This window comes from Lonchura striata, chromosome 2, assembly GCF_050655825.1.
Source record: "Lonchura striata isolate lonStrDom1 chromosome 2, ASM5065582v1, whole genome shotgun sequence".
Taxonomy (NCBI): Eukaryota; Metazoa; Chordata; class Aves; order Passeriformes; family Estrildidae; genus Lonchura; species Lonchura striata.
The window spans coordinates 97,532,279-97,545,037 of NC_140704.1; the positions used below are offsets into that span (position 1 = coordinate 97,532,279).

The following is a 12,759-nucleotide window of genomic DNA, read 5'->3' on the forward strand; positions in this document are numbered from 1 at the left end:
CCTTAAATTTGCAGTTTCCTTTGTATAATGACGAATTTTAGTTAAGCTTCCCTCCCATTTTCTCCTACTTGTAATATCTCCAAATTCAACTTTCTCAGAATCCAATTTTCTAAATTCAGTAAACTAAATACAACACTTAGCTAGGTTTCAGCATCTCACAGCAAAATTACCCTCAATTAGTTCCTTTCTGGAGGTACATATTTTTGGTAGCATCTATTACAAGTGAAGAGACAACTGGCTGGAATTCAGTTGAACAACTTAAACCTTCTACTGACTTGCTAACAAAAATTAATTTACTTTACTGTGTACACCATGAGAAAAATATTCTGCAGAAGTAAAGACTTCATAATCTCTTTTTTTTGCTTTGCCCACCAGATGTAGATGCATGTTTTATCTGCTGAATTTGAGATCTTCTATCTGCCATCACAGGAAAAGTATCTATCCACTAACTTTTTGGATTGTTTCCAATAAGAAAATATATTTATCTTCCCAGGCTCCTGAATGAATTAAGGTTTCCATGTGGCTTTTGTGCAAAAACAGCAGCTTCATGCTGAAAACTAAAAATGCTACAGATGGTAATTTCACAGTAACAGCTAAGGGGCCATCACACTTCATCAATATTAGCATGATTACTGCACATGGCTTACCTGTGGTCAAGGTGGCTGAAGTCTTGCAAATTCAACTCTCTGGTATCTTGTGTCAGATAAATTGTATCAACATCCTGTTAAAAATACATAACCAAATACATCTTTACAGAACTGTAGTTGTTTTGTTGTTGGGGTTTTCTTGTTTGTTTGGGGTTTTTTTTTTTGTTTGTTTTTTTTTTTTTTTTTTGGTCAAGCACTATGAATTTACCTGTTCTTTCATCATTAGCACAGGTAGCTGAAAAGAGCTTCAGAACAAGACAAGCACTTACCCACTGTACTTCCTCTCTGTAGGGAAATCCAAGCCAGTCACAAACACAAGCATACATCTGCGAAAAGCCTCCTACAAACAACCCGAGAGACTATTTAACACAGTAGTCACACAAGGAAACAAATGTACATCTAAAAGGACACTTTAGAACTTAAAGAGCCAGTTTTTCAAAACTCAGTCTCTTTTTTTTCAGAAGGCTGCATTGTGCTTTTGAAAGGAACTGAGACTATCCTATCTTCATGTGGCGAGTTGTAAGAAAGCTTAATATAGTGCCTTCACCTACCAATCAGAAGTCTGCCTCATACTAATTACACCTTAAAACTAATTACACCTTTACAAGCTTCTTCCAGAAATAGAATTAAACTTCCTGACATTGCAATTCCAGCCCTTTTATATTTAAGCATTTAAATTCATTCTCACCACAAGGTCCAAGTTCTGCCACTGTCTGACTGTCCCACAGGGCCTGGAGATTAGCCAGTCTTTCTGAAGGCTCCATAGTTACTTTTTTCATAATCCTCCTAGATGGAAAAGAGGGGGGAAACATCATTCATGTCTTTGGAAGTATTTTTAAACACATAAACATTTTTTATTTTCAGAGAATTTTTAAATGAGTACATAGGAAGAATTACCATTTTTAATACAAGCCACTTTACTACCTAAAAGGCACACATACCATTATGCAGCACAGCAGGGGTAACATTATTCATTCTTTCTTTCTCTCTTTCTTTTGATTAACCCTGTGACTACTGGAGCAACTAAATTATTTTGTGTTACAGAATGACTCCATCTATGGAGGCTTGTGACCCTCATCCAACACTAGTATGCCCAAAATAGGGAAGAGATATGGTATTAATAGTTACCCTGAAAGCACTGCTGTATGTACACTGCTTTTATACAGAAATAGCACCATGGTGCAAAGAGCTGAGCAGTTCCATGTGGCCTCTAGGCTGCACTCTTGATCTCCAGCTCCAATCCGTGTAATTTGATAGCAGTTTCCCTCCCCAGACAGACAAGAAGCACAATACCTTCCTGCATTTTAAGAAATAAAATTATCTGTTTTTCTGAATGGCAAGACTGCCTCATAAACTACAGAATTTATGAGGGGTCTAAGAGATGGCAGGTGGAGCAGAAGAGAATTAATAAGCAATAATAACTGGAGAAAGCTCTTCCCTCCTTTCTTGCCTGATCTTGTCCTCTATTATCTACACAACTCCAATGCCTTCATTTTGGAAAACTCTGCCATCTGAGAGGAGAGCAAGAAATTTGATTTATTTTCTAGGAAGCAAGCTATGCAGCTACCCAACCTGCTCCAGCAATATTCTGAAAAAACCCACAGAAAACATAGAGAGTTCAAGACCTTCATAAACAACCAGAGAAACAAACAGTCTTGCAACCTTATTATTTTTGTCTGCATTTTTCACACTATTACTAAGGTTTTATAGCAACCCTGTCCACAAATATTTCAGTTGTATTCATGTTCTTTGAAGGGACACCTCAATCTCCCCTAGGGCAGTTAACAACACTGCCCAAGAGGAATATTGGAAGTAGGGAAAAAAAATGAAAGCAATAACAAGAAAACCAAAACAAAAAACAACAAAAAAAGAAACTGCCATCTAGAGTTTATTAACCTGATTTCCTACTCCACCTACAGGAAAGGTGAATAATGAAGACATGCGCCCAAAATAAAACATGTAAGTTTAGCCTAACCATTCACATCTAGAGCCTGTTACTAAAGTTTGCATATAAAAATCAACATGTCTGGAAAAACTTTCCCACAGCCCATTTTTTCTAACAATGTTTAAAACCAGGAGCTGAAGAGCATACAGTAGAGCTGCATGACTTGGTAGAGACTGATGAAGATGACTGAGAACAAAGAAAAGAAAACCAAGAAAAACTATTGAGAATTGCAGCAATATGATAGAATCCAGAGACACAGGTAAGAGACAAAATGAAAGGCACAAATAATGCAATGAAATTAAAAGCCAGACAAGGAGACGAATGATTCAAGGAGTCAGTTAAACCATGGGAAGAATATGACAAGACTGCCCAGGGCTTAGTTTTGAGGAACAAGACTCACAATCATGTGCAGTATTTCACAAACACTGAAAGTAAACGAAACTTTTCCCTCCTCTCCCAACTCAGATTTTACTTCTGGTGGGGAAAAAAAAATAACAGAACATCAAGCCAATTACAACCAAAAAGACACAACCTAAGCTCTACCTGAGGCTGGAGAGGCAACAAGGTAAAATAAAAACTTAAGACCTCAAATAACTGCACTCCCCTTCAAACCAAAGGCTCTTATGACCCTACAGGATAACACACAGTCTACCTATGCTCTACACCGTGTCCTGGTTCTGTCATATACCTGGACAAAAGCTTAGTGCTTATGGATATGATTCTTATACCTTCAGTGTATTTCTGAGATCAGGGAGGGAGACCAGCAGACAAAAATGGGTGGCTTGTCACTTCCATACAATCTGTTCCCACCAGAGGTGCCCTAAAGGATACTTACACTGGGGAGAGTCCAGGGAATATCTTCCTGAGGCACGTCCCGATGTGTGCCAGCACCTCGTTCACATCCTCTGAGGATGCCATCTTCATGGAGATGCTGCATTTCTCTGTTTCCATAATCAACTATAAATAAAAGTGCAAGAGGCTCAGACAGGTATCATATAATTCATGTCAATGAATTAAACAGCAAAACATTTTAAATGCCAGTTGAATGTTCATAGGAATCTGTTATTCTTCAAGACACAACACAGGAACGCTCCAGGTAAAGTTTCTGAAAGTTGTTCTTGAATGTACAAAGACCCCCATATTCGCTTTTTCTAACAGTGCCCTGCTTCCCACGGGAATACAATTTTCAAAGGATCTTGACCTCAGCTGACACTTTGAAAACCAAGAACTTTTCACAGCATTGTCCTCTTTTGAAACACGTCCCAGAAACCAGGAGAAGCAAGCACAGCCTGCCAGGAAACTATTAAATGAACAGGGTGCCTGTTTCCTCCAGCAAAAAGTAAAAGTCTTTAATTGCTGTGATCCCTTGGAAAAGCTCTAATGCTTTGTTCTGTTCTGCTTAAGAAAATACTGTGGTGCTGTGCTGTCTGTGCAGATGAAGTAGTAACTCAGCCAGCATGACTGTCCTGCTGTCTGGGGGATGTGTGCTTCAGAGAGGGGCATAAATAAAGCATTCTGCAATGTGCCTCTCCTAGATATTGAGTGTTCAGAACCAAGTCAAATTGGAGTATGAGCGACACATCAGCTCTGCTGCTGCTTTTGGCTGCATCACAGGAAGCAATGTAATGTTTTTGCTGACTCCAGTGTGAATAGTTAGCACAGCCCAAGTCATCATCACCTCTTTTAGATAAGAAGCTGTGCATGCACAGTGAGAAGGTAACATTAGGAATAAATATGTGAAGACAGACAGTAGGAGAGGGGACTCTGCAGAATGGTACTGCTTCTTATTGAAGCTGGCTCCTCCCAGAGCTCACTTGGTTCCCAATTCATGCCTAGGGTCACCTCCATAATAACCCTAGAAGAGGCTGTATTTCCCCTAAAGCACACAGACTATTCACAGCTTTTACCATCAATTCAACTCCTTTCTGAGCCTGTTGCCACCAATTCCTGATGATGAATAAGTGGGCAACTTGTTTTTCATCATCACCAATACTAGTACAACATTTCCTTATATTACTCTGTCCATTTGTTCACTTATTTTACAGTAGGAAGTTCTTCATGGCTCTCTGCAAGATGAGCACAAAACTAGCACAAAACTACACCCTTCTGGTATCACAGCTATAATATGCTGTTTGCAGGAAAACTGCAACAAAATCATTTGCTCCACAAGGAATAATCTAGGATTCTCTCTGCCTTCAGTTAGTAGACTCACACAATTAAAACACAAATGAATATAAACATGAAAAACCTTAAGAAATTTTTTAAGAAAAGTTTATGCTCATTGAGGCTGCTGAAAATCTCTTATAAATACTGCTACAACTGTGATTGTCTATGCCTCCAGGAATAATTAGCAATAGTTACCTAGCATTTTAGTACTTTAAATTTTAAAAAGTCACAAAACCTTAGAAATTAGTAAATGTCTCCCCATTAAAAAACCAGGACCTCTTTTTTACCCTCCTTTAAGGAAAGCTTCAAAAGACAGGTTAAAAAGACAAGATGTTAATACAATGAAAGCTTTTCAGAGTTCAAAGTATCTCAGGCACTCCTATTCCTTAAAAGCTCTTTAAAAGCCAAACACACATGAAACACATGAAGACTTTGATACAATTGAACTGTCAAATCTTGTCAACATGCTCATCTTATGAATTAAAAGCACTCTAAAGGCATTCGTCTTTTCAGCACCTTCCCTTTGACATTTACTTTTTTTGGGCACGTAACTTGCTGTCAATTATATTTTGTGTTGTACACAGTAAAGGCATGAAGGATAGTTGAAAGCAAAGCATTCCTGCCTGCAATGCAAGCAGTAGCTTTTGCCTTCCCCATGAAGGTATTCACCACAGAAGCCACTGTAGCCCCTGTGGTGATGATTCCATGCCAGCCACCATTGCTTTACCAGCTCTGAGATACAAATGGAAACTTGTACCATACTGAACTAGAAAAAAAAACCCATTCTATTTCTTATCATTATTCCAAGTGCAACAAACATTCCTAAAACAGACTCATTAAATTCTTATTGTTATTTTTAAGACTTTAGACCAGCAAGAATACAAATGCACAGTGTGCTCTGTGGAGGGAGACACCTGCATGTTAGAGCCTTACCTCCTTGACTGGCACAGATTTAGCAATGAGTAAACAAGTATCTTTTAACTAGAATACACTCACCTGGCCTGGTTTACTGGAAGTTACTCCTTGGATTTCCAAGTAGCTGAAAGTTAGCTCTAACTGTAGTTAGAAAAGAAAACACCACATTAGTGTAAACATCATCTTCTTTTAAAGAGCACGTATATTTCTCAATGAGGTTAAGAAAACCTTGAGCAGGCTACTGATATTTGATATCAGTTTCTGACTAAGTAAGAAAGTATTTTTTAATACCTGGAGGCATTTTTCATTTAAAAATACTTACATTTGTTTGTTACAGGTTTAAATTGTTATTAGAGGTTGTAGGAATACCACACAGGACATTTCACTACAAGCTATAAGTACATAAGCTTTTAATCAACTCTATGAAAATATTTTACTATAAAAAGCAACATTAATACTATACCCTACTGATGTGTACTCTTGTGACCTGATTAATCATTTATTACAACATTTACAGCTTCAAAATAATTCTTTCATTACTTACATTGATCACAGATATGAAAAATTTTACTGCACAGAGGCTGAAGGGACATGTACACACATGAGATATATATATATATATATATATATATATATATATATATATATATATAAATAAAACATATCTAAATAAGTAAATAAAGATATGAACATAAATGTCCAAGGACTGCTTTAGCTTATCTAAAAGTATGAGAGGAAGTGATACATAAGCTTTGTCTAAGTGGTTTATTTGGATGAGTCAGACTAGGCAGGGAACAACATACTGACTCCAAATGGAAGCTTAGAAGGCAGGAGGGAATTCTTCTCCAAGGACAAATCTAGGGCTACAGGGAGTGTACTAAGTTCTGAATTCACAATTATGTAGACAATCATCTTGACAGCTGAGATATACAGAAAGGAAAAAACCTCTTGGACTTAATTGTAACTACAGGGCAAAATATTAGCTCATTTCCTTTTAGCTATCATTGAAACCACTGCAACTGAGCAGTCTGTCTGAATTGCACAAAGTTTCCTGTACTTTATCTTATCCTAGGTTCACAGACAGGGTGCTCCCATGCTAACTGGTAAGCATCATATCACTCTATTCCTGTATTTGTGAAGAAGTCAACCCTGAATGATTACTGGGTGCTCAGAACCCAGACACAGCTAATGAGACTCCCTCACTGTAAAGGCTGGAACAGCACATTGGAAAGTCAGGAACAGAGACACCAACTTCCAACCATCAAAAAGCTTTGCAGAAAACTTTTGTTACTACTGTCTCTTTGTCCTTTGTTGCCTATTTCTAAATCCTTATCCCTTCAGTTGTCCTCATGATTTGGCAGCATCAGAAGATATAAACACCCCTCTCATTTCCATGCAAAGTTCATCTTCTGCCAAAGGCCTTTCTTGCTGAATGAATTTTACTCTGAAGGTTTTGGGACTTCATGTGCTTCATCTCACACATTCTGCTGCAGGGGCAGCATCCACAGCATACACGTTCAGGGGTGCCATCACATCTGGTTACGAAGCAAGTGAGCGCAGAGAACTGAGGCAGGAGGGGCAGAACCAGCACAAGCCTCTTCTCAGGGCTCACACCAACACCCTACTTTTCCCAAGGGCAAGGCATTAATTTCTATCCAGTGCTTTATTTCTAAGCTATAGATGGCAATCTTTTGTGATGACACAGCCCTGTGCAGTTGACTCAGGGCAAAAAGAAAAAAAAAAAGGAAAAAAAACAAACCCACCAAAAAAAATCTATAGCAGCTATTGTTGGCTACTAGATTAAGCAGGGCTACACATACAGAAGGGAAAAACTCTTTTTTCCAATACAAATTAAATATTTCTTTACCTAAATCACAATGAAATTTTAGGGGGGAAGTTTCTGTAATTGAAATCCTTCATGTTATGAAAATTATTTACCTATCAACTTGAAGGTTCTTTTTTTTGCTAAAGTATGTCCAAACACATATATACATATCTGCATACACAAAGATATTTGAAAAGTTCACACAGAACCAGTCTCAAGAATTTAGTCTGCAAATCCTCTTGCCTAGAATTGACAAATATCAGGAAACATGGCACTACCTCTACAGCTCATCTTTGGTTCATTTTTCTAGTTAAAAATATGAATTTATAGTCCTTGCTTTCCAGCAAAAATGTAAAACACGTTCTAAATATCATCTACTTCAAACTAAAAAATAATTTTTACAAGGCTTTAAAAGGCATAATCTCATTTATTACCCAAAATTATGTGTTTTAAAATCCTCTTCAAAAGTTATGCGTGCCTCTCATTTAGGAAAGAAAGCTAATTTCACAGTTTTCAATTTTTTCAACCAAAACTTAATGAAAGTTGCACTAGAAATGCATTCACAGATCTGAATTACATGTCTACAAATAATTTATATGCTTATTTGTGGGCTTGATGACACATCCAACATTTATTAATGTAGCAATTACCTTTTATATAGACTATAGCAAGAATTAGCAAGCTTTAAGTACTGTTCTTCCCTCCCAATCAGTCCGTCTGGATTAGTGGGAGTGAACTGATTGGACCAGAGTGTGAAGTTTAGTGGTGGCCATTGTAGAATCTTTGCTCTAAGGATAATAGTGTAAGTTGGTATTGGAGTTAAACAACAATAATTCTTTTTAACTTTGATCCTTGTTTAGTAGATACAGCTCAACAGCATTGTTTCAGCAAGAGCAAAGCTTGGAATCGAATGCAGTAGTAACAGTTACTCAGAACTGGGCATCTCTAGGCATACTCAATTTTGTTAAGAGGTCCCCAGAGAAATAATGTGACTTTGCTGAATGCTCTCAGCTGTCCTTTGAGGAGTTACTGCCCAAGAGGTATATGGAAGTTTTTGAGCTCAGAAAGATTCTGAGCAGCTGTTGAAAATATTACAGACTTTAGAAAATTTAGTAAGTTTCACTAGCCTTGCTAGAAATGTATTTTCAAACTTCCTAATAATTGCTCAGACATAAAAAGTTTAATTTTTACATAAATCATAAGCACAGCTTCTCATAATCTTCCTTCTATTTGCTATCACAAAAATTACCTTTCTCTTACAGAATACATATTTTAGATTTTAATGAAAACAAAACCAAGGTTTTCAACTATGCAAATCTATTTAATGAGTTCTGAGAATTCTCTGAAACACTCAACTAAACGGAGTTATCAGTACTCCAAGCCTCAGCCTTCAAGAGCTTTTTGATGACTTACAATGGCTTTGCAATTGTTTAACAAAATCACGATTACAACCTGTCTATCATATTGCCATTGCACTGATGTCTGATGTTCATCAACTGGATCTATCTTTCCAAGCTTGCGCTCACCAAACCCTGCCTTAAACAGTCCTGGCTGAAAACTACAGTGATTCAAACACCAACAGACAACCAGCTGGAGACATCTGTGTTGCAAGGACAGGGTGATTGACTTAGGAAAATGATTATCAGCAGAAATTCAAGTAGCTGCAGTTAATCCTACCTGTCAGTCAGCATCTTCAAATTATGGCTGTGGATGGTCACATTTACCAGTGACCATAACTGAAAATTTGGCATCAATAGTTCCATTTATGAATTCTGGTATTTCTATAAAGCGTGTATATGTGTGTGTGCGTGTGTATATAGGTGTATATATATACAGATACATATACACACACATTTAGACACACACGTCAAATACAACAAAATAGGATATGTCCCAAATTCCTATTCACTGATTCCAAGCTGGACAAGAGATGTTCTTTCACATCAGTCATTTTTATTCATGTGGAAATCATCTTCCTCTTCTACAACAATCATTATGAATTGTCACAGACACAGAAAAAATAATTCACCAACATTGGTGAGGCAAGTTGCCAGACTGCTTTTCAAGATGAACAGCAAAAATCATTAGAAAACAGCAGAATTTAATAAAACTCAACACAGTTTTTGCCTCTAAATCAAATACAATCCTATCTGATACTACAAACACTAGAGGGAATAATACCATCAGCTTATTTGCACATAATCTGTCCTTCTATAAAATTCATCAGGCTCCTCTTACAGTTCTTCAGGTTGGAGTTTACAATGCAACTCTTCAGCCACCTGTATTTCTAGAAGTTAAAATTCCTCTGAAATGGAGTGTGTGGATAAATATACATATGTATTGAAAAACTCATTTAAGTCATATACTAATAGAAGCACCATTCTAACTCAAGACCACACAACATACCATTCCTCAATTATCTGCTCTTTTAACAGATGTACATATCTAAAATATGGTAATTTTTTGCTACTTAGTTTATGTTACTTTAATTTCTAACCCCAGAGTATTTATAGAAACACAGTGATTTTACCTTGGTGGGAATCCGAGACGTTAAAAGAAATGCCCGACATGATGCCAAAACCTATTGAAAAAATAAAAAAGAACAGAATTTGTAAGAAACATTTAATATTATAAAAGATTTTTTTCCAGGAAAATCTTGAAACCAGAGGGAAAAAGCCTCTAGCAGAGTGAATGTAGATTCCCTTTGCTGTCATACACTAAAAGGAAGCAAAACTGGGATCAGATCCAGTAGAACACACTGAAGAGACTGCTGCAATCTGACCAGCTATAAGCTAGTTAGCACACCAGTGAACTGAAGAAATCTATTTAACCAATCTCTCAGGATCACATAACAGAAATCTTAGTGACATCTTTAAGAGAAGAAAGGATGAGAAGTCCTACCAGAAACATAGAATGTATTTAAATGTAAAAAAAAAAAAAATAAAATAAAATTACAAGATTATCATAACATTATTAGCAAGAGAAGAGACTGTCTGTAACAGGGGAGTTTTGGACACATTTGGGGCACTTCTTGAGTAAGAATGCAAAGATTTCTCATTCATGTAATCTGAATTTCTTCTCCAGCAAAGGCAATGGAAAAATGCAGTTAGACAAGTGAGACCAGTGACTCTGGGGAGAAAGCACAACAAAACAAATATTTTGGAAGCTGCTGCCAATCAAAATATAATGATTCTATATCATACCACTCCAATCTCCAGTAGCACATCCCACTCACAGATTTTACTCTTTGCAAAAGGAATTACTCATCTTGCAAAGCTACAGTACTGTTTGTTGATTTACCCACAAAATTATCTGCTGTTTGCTACATCTTTTTCTGGATTGAAAAAGAAAAAAGAGAGAAGCAAATTCTATTCAAACACCTGCATCAATATCCCAGAGTACATGCAGAGCTTTTCCCACAGCTAGGACCTCCTGAACTCAGCCTTTCCTTGTATCCCTGATCAAGTGATCAGGTTGACACAAAACGTGTTCCTCACTTGGAGAGGAAGAAAAAGGCTGAGAATGCAATCCAGCATCCAACTTTGAACACTTCAAGAGTTGGATTTCAGCTTCAGTTCCTCAGAGTAACATCTTGCTAAATCCTAAGCGCACCAGTGCTGCACCAGTGTTGAATATCAGCAGATTGTTTCAGGTTGATATGGTTAGAGCCAGTGCTCTGGTTAGCACTGGCATAGACCAAACTGCTGCAGAATAACCCACGCCTCCTGCAAGGCTCAACCCTCCCCTGAAACCCCCTTATGACAGGCTGGCCCTGCCACACAAAGCTGCTTCATCTCCTTGTTCGTGCATACAGAGACAGCCTCTCGTGCTCCCCTCCCAGCTACACCCATCCCAAGCATCTCTTCCACAGTCCAGCACCAAGAGGAAGGGGAAGGGCCTGCCCAAGTGGTTTTTCCACTGCTGAGCCACAGTTTCCCCAGCCTAGCAGCAGCTTTCTCTCACACTAATAAAATCTTATCTTTTCCGTGCCTCACCCACCTCCTCAGGGCAGCCTAGGTGCACACCACTCTCCCGGGAGCCCCTGGGTAAGATCACACCCCATGCTCACAAAAAAGCTTCACTCTCAGCAGGACTGCCTCTTACTCGTGAGCCCATCCACAAGCTGCCCATGTCTGATGGGGGCTAGGTGATCCAGCATCCTCCCTGCGCTGGCACCATCCAAAAACCTCTCCAGTGTCACAGGCAGAGCAGCTCTGCTCACTACACCTCAGATCCCAAATGAGAAAGGGGAAAGGAAACTTTCTGAAGAACTGCTTTCTATATTTACCTTCTAGGTATGGCCAACAGCATTAGAGATATGAGTGCTCTGTGTATGTCACCACAGTGGGACAGCTCATCACAGGAGAACCATATCACAGTCTTGCTTTAAAATATTTGCTTGCACATAAGGCTTCAAGCTACTTTATGAGCCTAGAAAGGGTCGATTTAACATGACTAAAGTACACATGAGTAGTCCAAATAACAAAGTTAAATGTAAACCAGGTATCCAGAAGGCCCTAACAAAACTACAAAACTACATTGGGAAACAATGTTCCAATAGAGCACAAGTGTATATTCTTGTGGCAGACATACAAATGATCCCAAAGAGATCTTTCTAAAACAAACAGAGCTGAAAAACCCACTGACCTTAAGATGCATTTATGTACAAAGAAGAGGCCTGCTCTAAGATTATATTCCCCACTCAGCAGGTAAAGGGCTACTCTTGATCAATAAGATGGTTCAAAAAGAAGAAGAAGAAAAAAAAAGCCTAGTTTCTAATCCATAACAATTATGTTTTCAGTTATGACTTTCACAAGCAAGAGTTTGATTCTACATAAAATCAACAAAAGAGAAGGTCAATTATTACTGCAAGATTAATGGCCCATCTTAACAACAGCAGAAAAATATTTAATATTTTTTTAAGCTTTTTGCCATTTATCACAATTTTAGCTGTTAAAAATCTGTGAGTATAGCTGTGAAAAGGATCCACTTTAGTTCACTGCTTTCTGATTATTCTTTTCTAATATTTTCAGAATTTTACTATGACATCTGCATTTTAACATCACCATTTTTGCTCACATTTAACAACTGAGGTAGCCTGTACCCAGTTCAACCCAAGACTTGCCGGATGAGCTGTGAAACATGAATGGTTTGTTTTCAATGACTTCCTTCTCCTCGATAAGGCTGCACACATAAACAAATGGCTCTTAGGCTGTGGCTCACCCAAGTCTCTGACAATAGGATCCTTCATGGTTGTTAGT

The 12,759-nt window shown here is 37.9% G+C and overlaps 1 protein-coding gene across 11 annotated transcripts in view; it reads right to left on the reverse strand.

Annotated features, from left to right (window-relative positions):
• The window catches only part of CARMIL1 (capping protein regulator and myosin 1 linker 1), a 195,039-nt gene that overhangs the window by 106,667 nt on the left and 75,613 nt on the right, over positions 1-12,759 (reverse strand). For all 11 annotated transcript variants that reach the window (XM_085571838.1, XM_021528664.4, XM_085571839.1 and 8 more), the window contains 6 exons: positions 10,029-10,079; positions 5,755-5,814; positions 3,428-3,549; positions 1,336-1,433; positions 917-987; positions 648-721 (listed from right to left, as the gene is read on the reverse strand). In XM_085571838.1, coding sequence (XP_085427964.1) covers positions 648-721; positions 917-987; positions 1,336-1,433; positions 3,428-3,543 — 359 coding nt within the window. In that variant the 5' untranslated portion in view covers positions 3,544-3,549; positions 5,755-5,814; positions 10,029-10,079. The remainder of the gene's footprint in view (positions 1-647; positions 722-916; positions 988-1,335; positions 1,434-3,427; positions 3,550-5,754; positions 5,815-10,028; positions 10,080-12,759) is intronic.